The sequence below is a fragment of the Eleutherodactylus coqui genome, chromosome 10 (assembly GCF_035609145.1).
Source record: "Eleutherodactylus coqui strain aEleCoq1 chromosome 10, aEleCoq1.hap1, whole genome shotgun sequence".
Classification (NCBI taxonomy): domain Eukaryota; kingdom Metazoa; phylum Chordata; class Amphibia; order Anura; family Eleutherodactylidae; genus Eleutherodactylus; species Eleutherodactylus coqui.
In genome coordinates, this window is record NC_089846.1 from 143544120 (window position 1) to 143565175 (window position 21056).

Here is a 21056-nt window from a genome sequence, read left to right on the forward strand (position 1 = left end):
GGACTGGACGGACATATCTGAATCCCCTCTCTCGATCTCCCCTGCAGTCAACAAATTGACTCAGTTATACATTATTCACCAAGCATACCTCACTCCTGGCCGACTATATAAAATGGGCAATTCTTCCTCAAACTCCTGCCATAGATGCCGTCAACCAGAAGCTAACTTCTGGCACTTGATCTGGGATTGCCCCTTGGTAAACGGATTCTGGTCTGAGATTGTATCCTTTATAAACGCACTGTTACCATCCCCTCTTAATATTGAGATGGACCCTAAGACAATTCTGTTTGGCTTACTGGAGGAGGAGGTGTGGCCGCACCACATCCGTATCTTTCTACAAAAAACTCTATTCTTGGCACACAAAACAATAGCCACTCATTGGATGGCTGCAGGAATCCCCACGGTTTCATACTGGGTTCGGTCAGTAAACACAGTAGTCTCCTATGAGAAAATCATCTACCAAAATAGAGGGTGCCCAAATAAATTTCAAGAAATATGGGGCATTTGGTTGGATACCAACTCCACTCTATCCACAGATTAAACTCCCAGGCTCACTACCTCCTTTCTCCACCCCCCCCCCCTCCCTTCCTACCTGAACTCCTGTGTTCCCCTCTTCTTAATGAACAACAAATACAGAGCCCCATCCCACAACAAGTTTAAATAATCAACATAGACAGTCCAGGTTTATCTGTTAAAGTTTATTGTTATCTACATCAACAAAATATACAGGGAAAAATTTTATTATACTATTACAACTAAGTAAGTTATAGCACAGCATGTTATTTATGTAACACTGAGTCCACATTTGTCGTAACTTTATTATGTACTGTGCAAATTTTCCTTTAATAAAGAAAACAAAGTTAAAAAATGGGGAGCTACAGTATATATTGCAACTGCCATCCAACTGAAAAGGACATTTGGGGTGTAGCTTTTTAAAAGCAGCCCTATCAGTCAGATGCTCTTAGCCAATCCCTGAATGCAGATTGGTCAAGAATAGAGATGAGCGAACGTGTTCGGCTCCGCCCCTTTTCGCCCGGACACCGAACTTCGCGAGGAATTCCGTGTTCGGGCGAAAAAAGTTCGGGGGTCGCCGTGGCAGCGCGGGGGGTTGCGGCGGGGAGTGGGGGGGAGAGGGAGAGAGAGAGGGCTCCCCCCTGTTCCCCGCTGCTGCCGCCCGCGCCGCCGCGCCTCTCCCCGCCCCCCGGCGCCCCCCGAATACTTACGCGCGAACACGGAAGTCCTCGGAAAAGCCGGTGTTCGGGTGCGTAAGTGTTCGTTAAGAACACGTTCGCTCATCTCTAGTCAAGAACAGCTGAGAAGATCTTGAAGGCCATTCATCAAAACATTATTTCCAGTAGGAAACCATCATATTGCCCTGCAAACTCTATGAGATGTACAGTAGATACTTAAATGGGTTTTGAGTTTTAGAAAAAACATTTTTTCAAATACTCAATTAGGGTTCTTTGATGTAATATAAGGGGGTTCACAGATGTAGGATTAGCCAGAGGTTAGAGTAGTCTTAAAAAGCATCTTCCACTCTGGAGAACTAGTGCATTAATGCCTAGACCAGTGTTTCTCAATTCCAGTCCTCAGGGACCCCCGATAGGTCATGTTTGCAGGATATACAACAGTAAGAACACCTATGGCAATATCTGAGGCACCGACAATAATTACATCACCTGTGCAATACTTCTGAAATCCTAAAAACATGACCTGTTGGGGGTCTCTGAGGACTGGAGCTGAGAAACACTGACTTAGGCCTCATGTCCACGGGGAAATTTGGGCCTGCGTGGATTCTCCATGCAGAATCCCGCAGCGGATCTCTCCTTTCCCGCAGACATGACACCGGAAAACAACATTTTACTTATTTGTCTGGATGCTGTGGATCTACCCTCCGTCACGGCCGGATCGTCTTTCTTTGGCCCGGCGGATGTGCTCGGCACGCCGAAGGCACGCCACACGCATGTGCCCTGCACTTCTTTTTTTTTTTTTTTAACTCCTGCTGTCCCGCGGCAGAGCAGACATTTAGCTGCGGGTGTGCCGTGGATCCGGACGGCTTCCATAGGCTTCAGTAGAAGCCTGCGGGAGACCCGCGCACTAAAATGGAGCATGCTGCGGGTGTTTTCCCACACATGCAATCCGCGCCTCAGGGGAAAATGACATCCACAGGTATTTAATTACCTGCGGGTGTCCAATGCATCCCTAGGGGCGTGGATAACGCGTGCGGGTGATCCACTGTGGATCTGTCCCGTGGACATGAGGCCTTAGACAGACAGTTTATTGCTTTCAGTAGTCGCTGTGTAATGTGCTGCGGTGTAGTCTCCTGTGGTGCTGCTGCAGGATAATTAAACATATTGGGCCAGATTTCCCCACAGATTACAGTTGATTGCTGGGTTCTAAACAGCATGAAACCGTGTAATCAGCTTATAATTACAAGACCCTTCGGAAAAAACATGGTCTAAAGTGAAAAACCCCTTTAAGATGACTACTACTGTAGCTTGGTTTTCTGGTTGAAACTAATTGAGGACCTATCCACATCCCATCAATAGCAGATTGGTGGAAGTCTGCCCCTAGGGACCCCTGTAGATCAGCTGATGTTCTGTAATGGCCTAGTATGATAGTGGTCACTTTAATGGGAGAGAGCTAATGGGAAAGTTTTGTGACTTCTAGCCGGTAAGATCGTTCACATTAGCTGATCAGCAGGTGTCCCTAGTGGCAGATCCCCAGTAATTTGCTATTGATGACCTACTGTATCCTGAGGATAATCTATAGCTTTGGAAAGTAAAACCCATTTAACCATTTTAATGCACCTCAGAGCTTTTTGTTATTCTTAAAAGTATTTTAGTCTCATGAGAAATTTTAAAAAAAAATTTACTTTTCTTTCAAAAAATGTTTCAAAGTATGACCTACATGTAAAAATGCTTTCACTTTATGTCCATCTTCATGTGGAGAACAGACATGCTTTAATACATCCAGTGAAATAATTAAATAAATATTGCATTATCTCAGAATCCTTACCTTTAATACTTGGATACTTCATGAGGATTAGAAGTCCGTATCCTAGAGTGCCGCTAGTGGTTTCCTGTCCAGCAAAAAATATATCCAGCGCCGAGGTAAGTAGATTAGATAAGTTGAATTGGGAATGCGGGTTGTTGCGTTCCTGAAAGAAAAAAGAAAACAAAAGCATTTTGCAATAAGTCAAGGAACTGAACACATAGAATTGTGCCAACTCTTGGGAATTTGGGCAGTACCAACATTCGTGGCTCCTACAGGCAGACTTCACCTGTACTTCGCCCAGGTTGGGGAGCGCTGTGTAACAATTTCACACTGTGTTTAAGGAACTCTTTCTATCCAGCCTAATGCTGAAATTTCTATGGGACTGAGGACTTTTGCCAGGGGCGTGCTGAGTATCTGCAAATCTAAGGATCTTTAATAAAGCCATCTATTCAGTATATTTTAAATTGCTGTCTGCCAAATGCTCATTTGCTTAGTCATAGCTTTAGACTGCACCATATAAACCTTCAATCAGTGATTTCATCTGACTTTATCTAATTTGTATAGATGCCTTAAGCCTACAATTATATATAGAGGTTTTTTTTTACTAATGGATTCACATGAAACCGAAAAATAAAAAAATATGGTATGCTCTTATGCAACCTTACATAAACTGAATGCCCACTTTATTAAAGAACCCCAGCTAATAGTGTGTTTGGCCTCCTTTGGCCTTCAGACTTGTTGCAATTTCTTGTGGCATCTATTTAAAGGTTGTGGGAGTGCAGTATATTGAGTGGCCTGCAAAGGGCTATGGACAGGAATTCTGGTACTGCAGAGAGGATTAACACCATAGGTGTGCCAGGAAGTAAGATAGAAAGATCAGTTCCTGCCACATTCAGGGGAAGGGATAGCTGCTAGCCAGAGGTCCAGTGTGGACAAGTGAGAGGTGGTCAGAGGAGCCATGTCAGGGACTTGGAGCCTGGGGTCCAGTGTCCAGTTTGGGCCTGTTACCCGCGTGACAGTAGGACGCCCTCCAGACACCCCGGGCGGGGATTGTGACTGGGAACCCTGTGGGTTGTAAACCCAGGACATTATATATGGACTGGGATATGCTATATTGTTTGTTCTGCTGTGAATAAATGCTGGCAGGCACCAGATTTAAAGAAAGTCAAGTCTCTCGTGGTCTGTTTATATGTGTGGTGCCCATTTTCCTAACCAAGAACGTGGCGATCCGCAGGTGTTGAGCCCCACTTGCCACAAGGTATCAAGGGATCCAGGTTATGCTAAGCAAACATTCCCCACACCGTTACTCCACCACCACCTGACTAAATGGATTCATTGTTTCATGCTGCTTGTGCCAAACTCTGACTCTCCCATCAGCACGGTGCAACAGGAATCTGGATTCACGTGACCAGGCAATGTTTTCTGCTGCTCAGTTAACCAGTTTTTGCGCTCTTTTGCTCAGCAGAGTGTTGTCTCTCTTTATCTTAGTGCTCCATTTTTCCGCACCCAAAATCTGCACGCTAAAAACATAAAATAGAACCACTGATTTTCAATGAGCTTGTTCTCATAAAAACGTTTTGCAGGCGCAAAAAAATAGGTCTTGCTCTATCTTTCTGTGTTTTGCGCAGTAAAACTGCCATAGATGTCTATGGCGGGTTTAAAAAAATGCAAGGGGAAGGGTGTAACACTGCGCAAAATGGAAGAAAAAGGAGACAGCTGGCCCTTATTAGGCTTTAATAGCCATTCAATTCTATGGAAAGAGTGTGTCACGCGAGTGCAAAAATTACAGTAATAAGACATGCACGTAACATCCTGATTAGAGGTCTCTTTAAGCCTTGTTCATGCGCAAACATGTTGTGCAGTGGGTAGTATATTTGCACATACGTTTTTTTTTTTATGAAGGAGCGATGTAGGTCAGTGAAAATCTGACCTACCTTGCACTAGTTTTTTCTGTTATTTTCCTATGTGTTACGCATATTTCTCGTGGTTCCAGTAGTTTAAATTGCATCACACTTGCATGCACATTTCATAGCATGAGAAAGCTACGCATTTTTTTTTTTCTGCTGCAATAGGAAATAATGAGCGATTCTTGAACAAGAATAACCCAGAAATAGTAAGCATAGGACATGCTGCAATTTTTTAATTTTGGACTCCACGCTGTTAGACGAGAAAACCCTACAAAGTTGTCACTGGCTAGTCTAACACGATGACCAGGCCTTGTTGGAAGTCACTCAGATGTGAAAAAAACAGCAATCTAAGGGCTTCTTCATACAGGCGCATGCGCAAATCCGCTCGCCGCTACGAAGCATATTTTTGCAGGAACCAGCCGAAGTCTTATTTTTTCTTTACCATTTAAACTTTGCGCTATTGCACAGGTAAAAAAAAAAATTAAAAAAAAAGACAGCTAGATCCTGTCCTATCTTTTTTCACACATATAAAAACTACGTGCGAGCAAGATGGGGCAAGGCCTATTTTTTCTTACATGTAGTAATATTACGTGGGAAACATGGCTGTGAAAACAAAACCATTGAAATCAATGGTTTCGTTTCAACATGTTTTGTGGTCGTGATTTTCACGCCCGCAAAACGTTCCGAAATCATGATCATCTGAAGAAGCCCTAATGTGTGTAGTGCCCCATAAATGGGTCCTACAAAAGCACCTTTGCCATTATTTGTTGGCGTTTAATTTCTGCAGAGCAAGCAGGGGTTAACCGCTGGTTAACCTGCCCTGCAACTGAGCTATTATTAATCTGCATGGCAACCAGTTACCTCTCATTGGTTGCCGGCAGATTCAGCTCTGATAGGTCAGCAGCACAGATACACCGAGCACCCTGATAGGCTGTCAGGAGCAGGGGGCTTCTGTGATTGGTGCACTGGTTGCTTAGCAGAGCTCGAGCCTGCGCAGGAAGATAATTTCAAGTGTGAAGGCAGTTTGGTAGTAGAAGAGATGAGAGAGAGGTTACTTGTGAACCGAGAGCAAGGCAGGTGGTTTGGTCTCTGCAACCAGAAAGGACGCACACGGGGTGGTCAAGTTAAGAATAATGTATTTACTACAGGTTAATAAGGCAAGTTAATGGTAAAAGAACAGGAATAAGGACAAGCACAATACACAGTATAGTTTGAACAATTCAAGTTAGATTTCACAATATATTCCATGTTTACTATGTCCACCTCCACAGCACGGACACTGAAAGAACAATAGTCCCAAAACTATCCCTAACTGACCCTAACTTCACATTTGGGTGCGCACCCCTCTTACCAGTGGTCCGGGTGGACTGCTTACAGTGTGTAGAAGCGTGCGTTGGGGCCCGATGTCGTCCCTTTCTAGTATAGCGAAGTGTCCTCTCCTCACGGTTATCACAACATCCGAGGCAATAAGATCCTTCTCAGCAGGCAGGAAAACCAAATGGATGAAATGGGATCCAACAACAAGTAGCTCAGCACCCTGACAGTCCTGCAGAATCCGTACACCCCGGTGTGATATAAGCCAGGGTTATGCAGTTACCGTCCGGTACTCAACAGCACTGACAGTCTTTAGCTTTGGCGGCAATGTCCACAGCCACAATGTCAGTATTACTGGTTAGCCACTGGGCACAGTCCTTTCAGCATGGCTCCACTGAACATACTGTCTCTTTACACTCTGTCTGCCTCTGGACTGAATTACACGCAGGTTAGCTGCACAGGAAAGTCCTCTAAGATCTCCACACACTCTCCATGCAGCACAGACACTTGGTTCTCTCTCTGCAAAGATGGCTGCTGCTCTCTCTGTGTCGTCACATCCTGCTTCCCTTCTCACACTCGGTCTGCAGACAGGCAGGCTAACCTCATAGGGGTGTGTCTCTCCAGCATCACATTCCCATTGCAGGGGCTGCTGTCTTAAAGGACCAGAAACACATATACACTCAACATTAACACAGTTTAAACAAATGAAACTTGGCACATCATTGGGCTGTATATTAGGACAAGTATATGCACAGAAGCAGCACTCCTATTGCCATAAGGCTGGGGCACAGTCTGTATATTACATATTCCCCCCCCCCCCCCCCCGCCCACTTTAAGATTGGCAGTCCCTACCAACGACTGAATATCCAGAGGGTTGTACATTTTTATGCGCAAAGTGGTAGTGTACCGTTGTATGGCAGGCCAAACAAACTCATCCTGCAAATACCGAACAGGGGGGGGGGGCAGCATTTGTCCTAGTGGTCCGTCTGAGGACCTGTGAAATACTCTGGGGCACTTCAGCCATGGGCTGAGAAGTACTAGCAGACTCCGCACCAGTGGGGGCACAGGCTCGAGGCTCAGTAGTCACCGGTGGAACATCCTCAGGAGCAAGGATCGGCCAGCAATCATCCTCATCGTCATAGGCCCATTCCACACCACCAGTCTCTGACTGGGAGCTCGTTGACGTTGGCAGTTCTGGTACAATTTGTTTCTTCAGAATGACATAGGCGCAGCATATTTCTGTGAAGTACTCGAACACAATCAGCTCCTTCCTTCTGGACTTGGTACACTGGCCCATTGGCATACTTGCGGCAAACAACACGATATGGCACAGCCTCCCATCTGCTTTCCAGCTTCCCTTGGGGCTTCTTGACACGCACCAGAACCAGGTCGCCTGGCTGCAATGGTGCTTCTTGCACTGGGGTCTTATCAGAATGAGAATGCTCTCGTAGACGCTGCTGCACCAATCGATGGATCGTCTCAAGTCTCTGCCGATGTGCTCGTACCCAGGAGTTTGGATCCCTTGGAGGGAACCCATCCACATCAGTCAGCTGTAATTCTCCCATACTTCGCCCAGAACGCCCAAAGAAGAGAGTATAAGGGGAGTACCCCGTTGTAGAATGGACCTGATTATTATAGGCCCAGACCATCTCAGACAAGAACTGAGGCCATTGTAACTTCTGGTCTTCCTCCAGCGTCCGCAGCATCTGTAGCAGAGTTCTGTTGAATCTTTCACAGGCCCCGTTCCCTTGCGGATGGTATGGAGTTGTGTGTGACTTCTTTATTCCATAGATACGTTGAACTTCCTTCATTACATGGCCCTCAAAGCAGGCTCCCTGATCGGAGTGGATGCGTTGAGGACACCCATACACTCGAATGAAATCTTGACACAGAGCCTGAGCTGCTGACTCAGTTGTCTGGTCCTTGGTGGCGGTTACCACTGCAAATTTGGTAAAGTGGTCCACCATTACGAGGCAATACTGATGCCCGCTGTTGGATGGGCCTACCATTAGATAGTCTATCATGACGATTTCCAAAGGTTCCTGGGTCACTATGGTTTGCAGGGGAGCCCTCTGTTCTATTGCCTTATGGATCTCACAAGTTCGACAGCTGTGGCATACTTCAACCATTTGACGGAGACCATGGCAGTAAATCAGACGCTGTATCCAACTAAAGGTCTTCTCGTGACCAAAGTGACCATTCTTGTTATGAGCCTCCATCGCCAATGAGCGAGCCAGTTCACTAGGCACCACAATTTGGTATCGAACGTCGATTTCAGAAGGTAGATAAACCTGTCGGCATAGAACTCCATTTTTCATCTCCAACTTCTCCCACTGACTCAGAACCGATAATATCTCCCGTGTCAGTCATTCTCTTTCCTCTCTACAGGGCTTCTTGCCTTCCTCAACAAACTTGATCATCCGTGCCAGCCCCTCATGGGCCTGCTGCATCTGTGCCCATTCCTGTCTTGAGGCACCAAAGAAAGGAGCCACCTCAGTCCCTTCCATTTCACGCTGATTAGCGGTGGCCAAGGCCTGTGAAAATCTGCTGAAGTCAGGCACCTCCACATGCTCTAACTCGTGATCCACATCTCCTGTGGGGGTCTGGTTAGTTACCCTTGAAAGTCCATCAGCATTCTGGTTCTCTGTCTTGGACCGATACTTAATGTGATAATTGAACTTAGACATTCGGGCTATCCACCTCTGCTCTAAAGCCCCAAGCTTGGCATTTTCCAGATGAGCTAATGGGTTGTTGTCAGTCAGTACTAAAACTTCAGCCCAGTCAAGTATTCGGAGAATTTCTCAGTCATGGCCCATACTAGTGCCAACAGCTCCAACTTAAATGAACTATAATTCTCAGGATTTCTTTCACAATCCCGCAAAGACTGGCTGGCGTATGCTATAACCCGCTCCTGGCCATCCTGAACCTGGGAAAGCACTGCTCCGAGACCATACAGGCTCGCATCCGTATATAGCTGGAACGGTAAGTGGTAATCAGCGTACGCCAAGATTGGGGTCGTTGTGAGAGCATCCTTCAATTCCTGGAAGGCTTTTTCCTGTTCAGTTCCCCATTTCACAGGCCGGTTCTTCGGACCACCGGATGTGCCCCGTAGGGCATTTAGTGGTGCTGCTACCCTGGCAAAATCTTTAATAAACCGTCGATAGTAACCGGCTACTCCAAGAAACGCCCTCACTTCTCGCAGGGTAGTTGGTGTTGGCCAATCCTGAATAGCCGCTATCTTGTCCCTCGACGGTCTCACCCCCTTCTCCTGATACGCGATGACCCAAGTAATCAATTTCAGATTGGAACAACCGACATTTGCTGGGTTTTAATTTGAGCCCGTGTTCCCGCAATCGTCGAAATACTTGACCCAGTTGGTAGAGATGGATGACATTATAGTGTATTCTGCAACCTTTGAAGACCAAGTAGATGAGAGTGAACTCAAAGTTGAAGTCACCGAGACATTTCTCCATCAATCTCTGGAACGTTCCGGGTGCATTTGTCAGCCCGAAGGGCATCCGGTTAAATTCATATAGTCCCATGGGCAAGATGAAAGCTGTTTTCTCCTTGTCTTTCTCAGCCATCGGCAGCTTCCAATACCCACTAGCCAGATCTAGTGAGGAGAAGTACCGAGCTCTCCCTAGTGCTGAGAGGGACTCCTCAATCCGGGGTAAGGGGTAGAAATCTCTCATGGTGCAGGCATTTAACTTCCGATAGTCTACACAAAACCGAAGAGACCCATCTTTTTTTTTTTTTACTAACACCACTGGAGCTGCCCAGGGACTTTGGCTTTCTCGGATGATCCCACCTTGCAACATCTTAGTCAACAGTTCTTTCACTTCCTGATACAACCGTGGAGGAATTTGTTGGTAGCGCGCTCTAATTGGAGGGGTGTCTCCTGTGGGAATCTCATGGCAGACTCCAGTTGTACATCCAAAATCTTCAGCGTAACGCGTGAAAGTGGCTCTGTTTTCCCACAACAGCTCATCTATCTTCTGGACCTGTTTTGGAGAACACGAATAAGTCTCCATCTTCATCTGTTCTCGAATTGCACAGCCATTCCATTCAGAGGAGGGACCCTCATCTTCTCCCATAGACACGGTTATGGTCCACTCATCTCTTTCAGTCGGCTTCCAGTGCATCGGCGTTACCCCCTTTACTTGTTCCAGAGTTACATAGATGTTAGCCAGCATCCTTCCTGGTGTCAGATCTACACTCTGGTCCCGGGTGTTTACACATCGGAGTGGTACTCTCCCATTGCGAACTATTGCCAAGGAACGGGCTACTAGCGGATCAACACCTCCTTCGGCTGCCGGTAGTGGTTCTACCAAGACAGCTATGCCTTCTAATTTCCAACAGGTGCCTACAGGCATGGACACTCATCTCCCGACAGGGTGGCAGTGTAACTTTTGTATGCATAGGGACAGAAATTCGTGCCAGAGGACGCTGTGCATCCGAGCTTTCCTGTAAGCCACATATCCGGATCAGCCGCTGGAACGCTGCTCGAGTAGGCCGATGGATGGTAGTTTGTTTCCAATAACCATGACCTTTCTTTTCAAAGAGGATCTGATCCAATTCTTTTAGCACATTCATCCCCAAAATGACAGGGGCCTTTATTTCATGTGGCTCCTGTACCACCACAATGCCTTTCTTACTTAGATCTTGACCACATAACCGGACATTCATCCAGGTCACTCCCACTACTGGGACTGGTAACTGGTTGGCTGCGACCACTCATACGAATGTATGGGGATCATATTCCACATGTTGTCGGAAGTACCGTTCATAACAATCTCTACTCAGAGTCATTACTTGAGAACCCGTGTCAATCATCCCGATAACCGGAATACCTTCTAATTCCATTTGGATGACAGGACTTGCAGCAATTAGGTCATCAGGGCATTTTCCCCACATAATCTCCTTCTCAGTCTCCCCTACTCCGTGCCCTACAGCAGCAGGGGACCTTAGTTTAACGGCAGTCTCTCATAAGCTTGTCGCTGGTCTGGACATCTGGCAGCAACGTGGCCCATCCGTCCACACTCCCAGCAGCGTATTTCCCGTCGTTCTGGACATCGATTTGGGCCCCTTTGGTAAGCCCCCTTCGGTTTCTCCTGAGCACTGTACTAAATTATTGGGGCCCCTTCGGTAGGTCCTGTTCTCATCCCTCCAGCGGGGTTGTGGGTGGTTCTGAGCTTCTTGGTGTGGACGGCCCACTCCTTCATCTCTAGTTCTCTGAAAGTCTGCAATTCTCATAGAGTTTTCATCACAACAGGTTTGCAAGCGTTCCATTTGCTCTTGCAATTTCTGCATTACTGTTAGAATTTCTTTAGCTGGCACTCTTTCTACTGTTTCTAGACTGGAGCTAGCCCCCTGCGACAAAGTAACTCCAACTGCGGTCTGGGGCTTTGGGACAATACTATTGGCACGTGAGATGGCCTCTACCTGCACGTCATGAAATTTAGCATTAGTCTCTCGTCGTATAATGTCCTGCATAGCAACACTCAAACTGCCGTCGCGGATCCCCAGAACAAACTGGTCACGGAGAGTCCGATCAGGGTTACAGAAGGCCAGTGAGCCTCTTTCCTTCCCTTGAATATCTCGGATCAGTTCTTGTAGGGCATTTGCATATTGGGGGAGACTTTCATTCTCCTGTTGCACTCTCTGGAAGAATCGAGCCTGCAGCGATCCCAGCAATGCTGTTTCTCCATAGATGGTTTCTAGAATCTGTACCACTTGCTCAAATGTCTGCCTTTGATCGAATGGACTTAATATCACTGTGGTCTTAGCATCACCTTGTAACGTCAATATTGCTAGCTCTACTAGTACTTCTGGTGCGGTCTGGTACTTTCGCTAGACCATTCTTATCTGCTCCACCCACATACTCACAGACATATTATTGCCATCAAATTTAACTAACTGACTCACTATAGCCCCTGCTGGCATTCCTCCTCTGGCACCATCCCCTCTAACTGGTGCGTTGCCGTCCATTCTGGAAAGCGGATCCTGCCGACTACGCCAATTTGTGAACCGAGAGCAAGGTAGGTGGTTTGGTCTCCGCAACCAGAAAGGACGCACACGGGGTGGTCAAGTTAAGAATAATGTATTTACTACAGGTTAATTAAGGCAAGTTAATGGTAAAAGAACAGGAATAAGGACAAGCAAAATACAGTATAGTTGGAACAATTCAAGTTAGATTTCACAATATATTCCACGTTTACTATGTCCACCTCCACAGCACGGACACTGAAAGAACAATAGTCCCAAAACTATCCCTAACTGACTCTAACTTCACATTTGGGTGCGCACCCCTCTTACCAGTGGTCCGGTGGACTGCTTACAGTGTGTAGAAGCGTGCGTTGGGGCCCAATGTCGTTCCTTCCTTGTATAGCGAAGCGTCCTCTCCTCACGGTTATCACAACATCCGAGGCAATAAGATCCTTCTCAGCAGGCAGGAAAACAAAATGGAGGCAATGAAATCCAACAGCAAGTAGCTCAGCACACTGACAGCCCTGCAGAATCCATACACCCCGGTGTGATATAAGCCAGGGTTATGCAGTTACCGTCCGGTACTCAACAGCACTGCCAGTCTTTAGCTTTGGTGGCAATGTCCACAGCCACAATGTCAGTATTACTGGTTAGCCACTGGGCACAGTCCTTTCAGCATGGCTCCACTGAACATTCTGTCTCTTTACACTCTGTCTGCCTCTGGACTGAATTACACACAGGTTAGCTGTACAGGAAAGTCCTCTAAGATCTCCACACACTCTCCATGCAGCACAGACACTTGGTTCTTTCTCTGCAAAGATGGCTGCTGCTCTCTGTGTGTCGTCACATCCTGCTTCCTTCTCATACTGGGTCCGCAGACAGGCAGGCTGACCTCATAGGGGTGTGTCCCTCCAGCATCACATTCCCATTGCAGGGGCTGCTGTCTTAAAGGACCAGAATCACAGAAACACATATACACTCAACTTTAACACAGTTTAAACAAATGAAACTTGGCACATCATTGGGCTGTATATTAGGACAAGTATATGCACAGAAGCAGCACTCCTATTGCCATAAGGCTGGGACACAGTCTGTATATTACATACTTCCATTAAGAGTTTACAGTCAGAGTAGAGAGCCGTTAGAGAAATTAGTCTAGTCAGAGCAGTTGAGTGCCTAGTGAGTAGACAGTGTGAGGGGAGAGTGAGAGAGGGGAGTAGCACAGGAAATTCATCAGTTATTCATTGTCATCGGAGCGGTTAGGCTAGTTTCACACAGGCGATCGCATTTTGCTGCGAAAAAATCGTGGCAAATTTGCATCTTTGTTCTCGTGAATTTTGAGCGTCGGGGATTCTTATTTTGGAGAATAATATTGCATTGCTGCCGCCTGTGATAAAGTTGCACAATAAAATAGTGCATTTTTTTATTGCAATCCACATCCCTAAAAGCAATTATCAGGCCCAAGCAAAGCTAGTAGTAAAATCGCCTGATTAACGGGAGTGTCATCTTCATCTCAACCCGAAGGATCCCAGGTACGTTATTCCTAGTAGCAACACTCCAGAGATGTAAAGAAGTCTAATATGACACTAGAATGCTATGAAATCTACACAGATATAGGATTTGCTTATGATATCAGCAGAGGAAAAGAAAACAGATTAATTATGTTTTTCTTAAACTCTTGTGATTTATTAACGTATCACATTTAAAATACATCCCTGGCGTCACGAATTATTAGGCATAATTACCATAACGCCACAGAGAGGCCGATAAGCTCTGACACACATATTGAGAGTCACTTCAGAGCACTACATGTGGGTTTACACTGAAACCAATCCACAGAAAACTTAACACTTGATTTTATAAGCCCTAGCCTGATTTTTTAGGATTTTTGAGGAGGCTTAAAATATAAGCCCTACCTTGAAAATAAGCCCTAGCTACATTACATAAAAAATGAAAACATTACCTAGCAGGCTCAGTCCAGGCTCCTCCCGCTGCTCTCCAGAGCTCCAGTGCGGTTCCCGCAGTCCTTGGCTGCTCATACAACATCACTTCTTGGTTACGGGATTCATAAATCAATGCAGCTCTCAATGAACCAATTACGGCCATTACATTGGTTCATCAATCGCTGCATTGATTGGTTCTTTGACCGCTGCTCAGCCAATCAAAGCCATTGCTTCCTGGAGACAGGACTTATGAATCCTGTAACCAGGAAGTGATATTGTACAAGCGCTGAGGACTGAGGGAACTGCACCGGAGCTCTGGAGAGCAACTGGAGGGACCTGGACAGAGACTTCTAGGTAATAAAACATTCCTCTAAAATAAGACCTAGTGCCTCTTTTGGGGCAAAATTAATATAAGACGGTGTCTTATTTTGGGGGAGACGTGGTATTTCTTATTTTGTAACCATTTCTGCAGATTATTACTTTTGTGTTTTCAGTGGTCTAATATCAGTCATTGAACTCTAACCTGTTGCATCCTTATGAGGAAAGCATCAATATAATCTTGAGGAGAAGAAGGGTCCAACATGTTCTCGTGCTCCCGCACTATAGCTTCTGCATACTCCAACTGTGCTTGGTAGTTTTCTGCCAGCTTATGATGAGGTCCCGGGAAATAGTTTAGAATTGATGGTATGAAATTGTACAACTAGGAAAAAATAATATATGACTTTCACAATAACACAAAGGATGGTGTAGAATATATAAATCTTAAAGGAGTATTCTGACTAAATAGGTTTATGGTATAAAACACAAGAAATTTCTGATGGTGGTCCCAGGGGAGAGACCCTCACCTATCAGGGCCATATGCACTTTTTAAAATTAAATTAGTTTCATAATTCCACATTGAATGTCACAATTAGAGATGAACGAGCATACTCGTCTGAGCTTGATGCTCGTTCGAGTATTAGGGTACTCGAGATGCTTGTTACTCGAGACGGACACCACGCGGTACTCGAGTCAATTGCATTTCCCTTCCCCGCATATTTAGCGCCATTTTCTAGCAAATTAACATGCGGGGAAGGCATTACCACTTCCTGCTGTGACGTGCCAGCCCTCTGCCCGCCAACAGCAGTGAGTAGCTGGCGGGATCAGGTGACCGCCAAGTACTTAAGCTGGTCCCGCCCGTGGCTCACCTCAGACGCATGCTGGCAGAGGCTAGGGATAGTGCTGCTGCTGATATAGAGACAGTGTTAGAGTAGGATCCTGTGATCAAGAACCTCAACAGTCCTTCTTAGGGCTACTCCACATCATGTGCATTACTGTTTTTGCTGGCTGGGAGCAGTAGTGCACAAATTTTTTTAAGCATCTCGGGCTGTGCAGGCCATTTCAACTATAGCGTTCTCAGTCTGCAGTGTATTAAACAGAGTTTAAGGACAGAGCTGCCTATATAGGGAAAGTTTTACAGGACTCCTGATCCTCTGCAAGAACCCCAACACTCCTTCTTAGGGCTACATCTAACCGTGTGCTTTACAGTTGTGGCTGGCTGGGAGCAGTAGTGCACCAACTTTTGTATTACACATCTAGGCCTGTTCCCAGCCTTTCAGTAATAGCGTTCTCAGCATGTCTGCAGTGCCTTACAACGAGCTCTCACCGTGAAACTGCACTCTAACATTTCCTAGCCTACTGCAAACTAGTTCAGTTATACCGTTCTATGTCTGCAGTGCATTAGACAGAGGTCTCACCCCTAAACAGTACTGTAATATTACCAGGGCCACTGCAAACTAGTTCAGCTCTGCCACTGTGCAGAGCATCTCACAATACCCTTTCCTTGGTGGGGTTAAGATAGCCGCAGTAACCAGCACTATCCACTGGCTTTAGAGTCTTCTCCCATTCCATACAGCCTCTCTTATCTACAAGTCTCTGTGAGCGGTAAATTACCCCTAGGTATCAACGCAAGACAGCGGGTTAATTTTTTCAAGTCACAGCATAGAGCCTCCGCTATCTACAAGTCTCTGTGTGTGGTGAATTAACCACAGTTGTCAGCGCTGTACAGTGGGGTAATTTATTTGGGCCCTGCTCTATTCTTAATCCGCCATGATGAGGAGAAGGGGTAAGGGTCGAGGACGCGGGCGTCCAAGTGAGGGTGTGGGCACAGGCTGAGTTCCTGGTCCAGGTGAATCACAGCCGGCTGCTGAGGGATTAGGAGAAAGGCAGGTTTCTGGGCTCCCCAGCTTTATATCACAATTTACGGGTCCGTCTGGTAGACCTTTATTACAAACAGAGCAGTGCGAGCAGGTCCTGTCGTGGATGGCAGAAAACGTGTCCAGCAATGTATCGACCACCCAGTCTTCTACGCAGTCCACTATTCCCGGCCTAGGGACTGCAACTCTGAATCCTCTGGCTGCTCCTCCTTCCTCCCAGCCTCCTCACTCCATGAAAATGACACATTCTGAGCAGGCAGACTCCCAGGAACTGTTCTCGGGTCCCTTTCATGAGTGCGAAAAAACGGTTCCTCTCACCTGAGGAGTTTGTCGTGATCGATGTCCAACTTTTGGAAAGTTCCCGGAGTCCGGGTGATGAGGCTGGGGACTTCCGGCAACTGTCTCAAGAGCTTTTTGTGGATGAGGATGATGAGACACAGTTGTCTGTCAGTGAGGTAGTAGTAAGAGCAGTAAGTCCGAGAGAGGAGTGCACAGAGGATTCGGAGGAAGAGCAGCTGGACGTCGAGGTGACTGACCCCACCTGGTTTGCTAAGCCTACTGAGGACAGGGCTTCAGAGGGGAGGGCAAGTGCAGCAACAAGACAGGTTGGAAGAGGCAGTGGAGTGGCCAGGGGTAAAGGCAAGGCCAGAGCGAAAAATCCCCCAACTGTTTCCCAAAGCACCCCCCCCCCTCCGCGCCAAGCCCCCGTGCAGAGAGCTAGGTATTCAAAGGTGTGGATGCTTTTTAGTGAGAGCGCGGACGACCGACGAACAGTGGTGTGCAACCTATGTCGCACCAAGAACAGCCGTGGAGCCACCACTACCAGCCTCGCCACCACTACCAGCCTCGCCACCACTACCAGCCTCGCCACCACTACCAGCCTCACCACCACCAGGATGCGCAGGCATATGATGGCCAAGCACCCCACAAGGTGGGACGAAGGCCATTCACCGCCTCCGGGTCACACCACTGCCTCTTCCCCTGTGCCACAACCTGGCACACAGATCCAATCCCCCTCTCACGACACAGGCACGACCACCTCCTGGCCTGCACCCACACCCTCACCTCCACTGTCCTCCACTCCATCCAGCAATGTCTCTCAGCGCAGCGTTCAGCTGTCGCTAACGCAAGGTTTGGAGCGAAAGCAGAAATACGCAGCCACCCACTCGCATGAACAAGCTTTAAACGTGCAGATTGCCAAAATAATCAGCCTGGAGATGCTGCCGTACGGGCTTGTGGAAACGGAGGCTTTCAAAAACAGGATATCGGCGGCAGTCCCGCGCTACTCGGTCCCCAGTCGCCACTATTTTTCCCAATGTGCCGTCACCCGCCCTACACCAGCACATCTCCCGCAGCATAAATCGTGCCCTCACCAACGCGGTAACTGGGAAGGTCCACTTAACCACGGACATGTGGACAACTACTGGCGGGCAGGGCCACTATATCTCCCTGACGGCACATTGGGTGAACTTGGTGGAGGCTGGGACTGAGTTAGAGCTTGGGATCGCTCATGTCCTACCCACACCCTGAATAGTGGGTCCTACCTCAGTGCTGGTATCTGCGGCATTTTATGCCATCTCCTCCAAACCCTCCCCCTCCTCCTCCTCCTCCACCTCTAAATTAAGTAGTGTGAGCACGTTGCCAGCAGTCGGTAGCGCGCAGCGCGTCAGCACAGCGGTGGGCAAGTTTTAGCAAGCCGTGCTGAAACTAATCAGCTAAGGTGACAAGAGGCACATGGCCCCAGAGCTGTTGCAGGGTCTGACAGAGCAGACCGACCTCTGGCTTTCGCCGCTGAGCCTCCAACCGGGCATGGTCGTGTGTGACAACGGCCGTAACCTGGTGGCGGCTCTGGAGCTCGGCAGCCTCACACATGTGCCATACCTGGCCCACGTCTTCAATCTGGTGATTCAGCGGTTTCTGAAAAACTACCCCCACTTGTCTGACTTGTTCGGCAAGGTGCGCCTCGTCTGCGTACATTTCCGCAAGTCCACCACGGATGCTGCCACCCTGACAACCCTGCAACGTCGTTTCAGCTGCCAGAGCACCAACTGCTGTGCGACGTGCCCACATGCTGGAATTCTACGCTGCACATGTTGGCCAGGCTGTACGAGCAGCGTATAGCATTAGTGAAATACCAGCTGCAGCATGGGTGGCGGAGTGGTAGTCAGCCTCCCCAATTCTTTACTGAGGAGTGGGCATGGATGGCAGATATCTGCCAGGTCCTCAGAAACTTTGAGGAGTCTACCCAGATGGTGAGCGGCGATGCGGCAATCATTAGTGTTACCATCCCGCTGCTTTGCCTGCTGAGAAGTTTGCTACTAAGCATAAAGGCCGACGCTTTGTGGTTGGAACAGGAGATGGGGGATGACAGTATGTTGCTTGATAGCCAGATCACCCTCATGTCTATATCTCAGTGCGTTTTGGAGGAGGAGGAGGAGGGGGAAAGAGACAGCTGGGCACACTGCAGAGTGTACCCATGCTGCTCGCCTCTCATCTGTTTAGCGTGTATGGGCTGAAGAGGAGGAGGAGGATCCTGAAAGTCATCTTCCTAGTGAGGACAGCGATGTGTTGCGTACTGGGACCCTGGCACACATGGCTGACTTCATGTTAGGCTGCCTTTCCCGTGACTCTCGTGTTGGACGCATTCTGGCCAACACAGATTACTGGGTGTACACCCTTCTCAACCCATGGCATAAGGAGAACCTTTCCACTCTCATTCGCGAAGAGGAAAGGGGTACGAGAGTGATGCAATACCACAGGGCCCTGGTGGAAAAAGTGATGCTAAAGTTCCAATCTAACAGCGCTAGTGGCAGTTTAGAGGGCCAACTAGCAGGGGAGGCACGGGGATCAGGCAGCATGTCCAGTGCAGGCAGGAGAGCACTCTCCAAGGCCTTTGCCAGCTTTATGGCTCCCCAGCAAGGCTGTGTCACCACTCCCCAGTCAAGGCTGAGTCGGAGGGGGCAGTGTAAAAAGATGGTGAGGGAGTACATGGCCAATCATACCACCATCCTCCGTGATGCCTCTGCTCCATACAACTATTGAGTGTCAAAGCTGGACACGTGGCACGAACTCGCGCTGTACGCCCTGGAGGTGCTGGCCTGCCCTGCGGCTAGCGTCTTGTCAGAGAGGCTGTATAGTGCAGCTGGAGGAATCATTACGGATAAGCGTACCCGCCTGTCAACTGACAGCGCCGACATGCTTACCCTCATAAAAATGAGCAAAGGCTGGATTTTCGCAGACTTCTCTTCTCCACCGGTAGAAAGCAGCGGATCCTAAAGAATTTTTTCGCTGGAACAGGAGAAAAATGCATCCTCCATCACCCAAAAAAGGGGAGAATTAGCTTTGTGTATCAGATATTATTACTCCTCCTCCTCCTAAAATAGCATGTTATCACGCTGAACTGACAATTTCTATGCAGTCCAAAATGCTCTGTTTAAAACTTATCAGTTTTTAAAGTTTTAAAAGTTAAACTTAAACCAATTTTTGCGGAGGGCTGCCTCCAGGCTCTGTTACAAATAAACCAATAACAAGCTGTATCTTCAAAAAAAAAAAAGTTTGTGGGTTTCACCTACCCTCGTGGTTGAGCAATTTTTTAAGAGGTTCACTTGTACTCTTGGTACACCAATTTTTCAGGCCATTGCCAATACTGTTAGCAAACTAATTTTTCCAGGCTTTGCCTTTACTCTTGGTAAACAAATTTTTTACAGCTGTTCGCCTATACTCTTGCTACAGAAACGTTACTGGGGTCCACCTATACTCTTGCTACAGAAACGTTACTGGGGTCCACCTATACTCTTGCTACAGAAACGTTACTGGGGTCCACCTATACTCTTGCTACAGAAACGTTACTGGGGTCCACCTATACTCTTGCTACAGAAACGTTACTGGGGTCCACCTATACTCTTGCTACAGAAACGTTACTGGGGTCCACCTATACTCTTGCTACAGAAACGTTACTGGGGTCCACCTATACTCTTGCTACAGAAACGTTACTGGGGTCCACCTATACTCTTGCTACAGAAACGTTACTGGGGTCCACCTATACTCTTGCTACAGAAACGTTACTGGGGTCCACCTATACTCTTGCTACAGAAACGTTACTGGGGTCTGCCTATACATTTTCTACTGAATGGTTTGAGGGGTTCTGCTATTCTCTTGCTACAGAAATGTTACAGGGGTCTGCCTATCCCCCTGCTACAGAAATGTTACCGTGGTCCACCTATACACTTGCTACAGAAATGTTACAGGGGTCTGCCTATGCTGTGGGTGCATAAAGACTTCCCATCGCGGTATTTTACCTATCTGGCACAAATACACTGACTGACTTGGGCAGTAATCTGGGCCGAGGCCGAGGTCCTTGGCGGGGTGAAACTCTGCCATGTTTGGGCACTTTGATTTCTTCCTGTGTAATACCATCTTTGTGCACCGACAGCATAGGCGAGCCCAAGGAACTCAAAGACTTCCCATTGCGGTGTTGAGCTATCTGACAACTACACAGAATGAATAGTGTGGTGACACATGGATTTCCCATTGCTATGTAACTCATGGCACCTTGGGTCACAAAAGGTGGAGGCTGTATATGGATTAAAATAAAGCAGGATATTTTCTGGACAATTGGTTATGCTGCTCTTATCCTTACTATTGGAGTACGGCAGAAATGTGGGCCGAGGTCAAGGCCCTTAGGAGGGTGAAACTCTGCCATGTTTTGGCACTCT

The 21056-nt window shown here is 47.5% G+C and overlaps 1 protein-coding gene across 3 annotated transcripts in view; it reads right to left on the bottom strand.

The window, feature by feature from the left end:
- The window catches only part of LOC136581029 (cytochrome P450 2B1-like), a 94292-nt gene that overhangs the window by 47531 nt on the left and 25705 nt on the right, over positions 1–21056 (bottom strand). For 2 of the 3 annotated variants that reach the window (XM_066582016.1, XM_066582017.1), the window contains exons 5-6: positions 14670–14846; positions 3019–3160 (exon numbers count right to left, since the gene is read on the bottom strand). In XM_066582016.1, the coding sequence (XP_066438113.1) occupies positions 3019–3160; positions 14670–14846 (319 nt within the window). The remainder of the gene's footprint in view (positions 1–3018; positions 3161–14669; positions 14847–21056) is intronic. The other variant, XM_066582018.1, reaches the window with a different exon arrangement.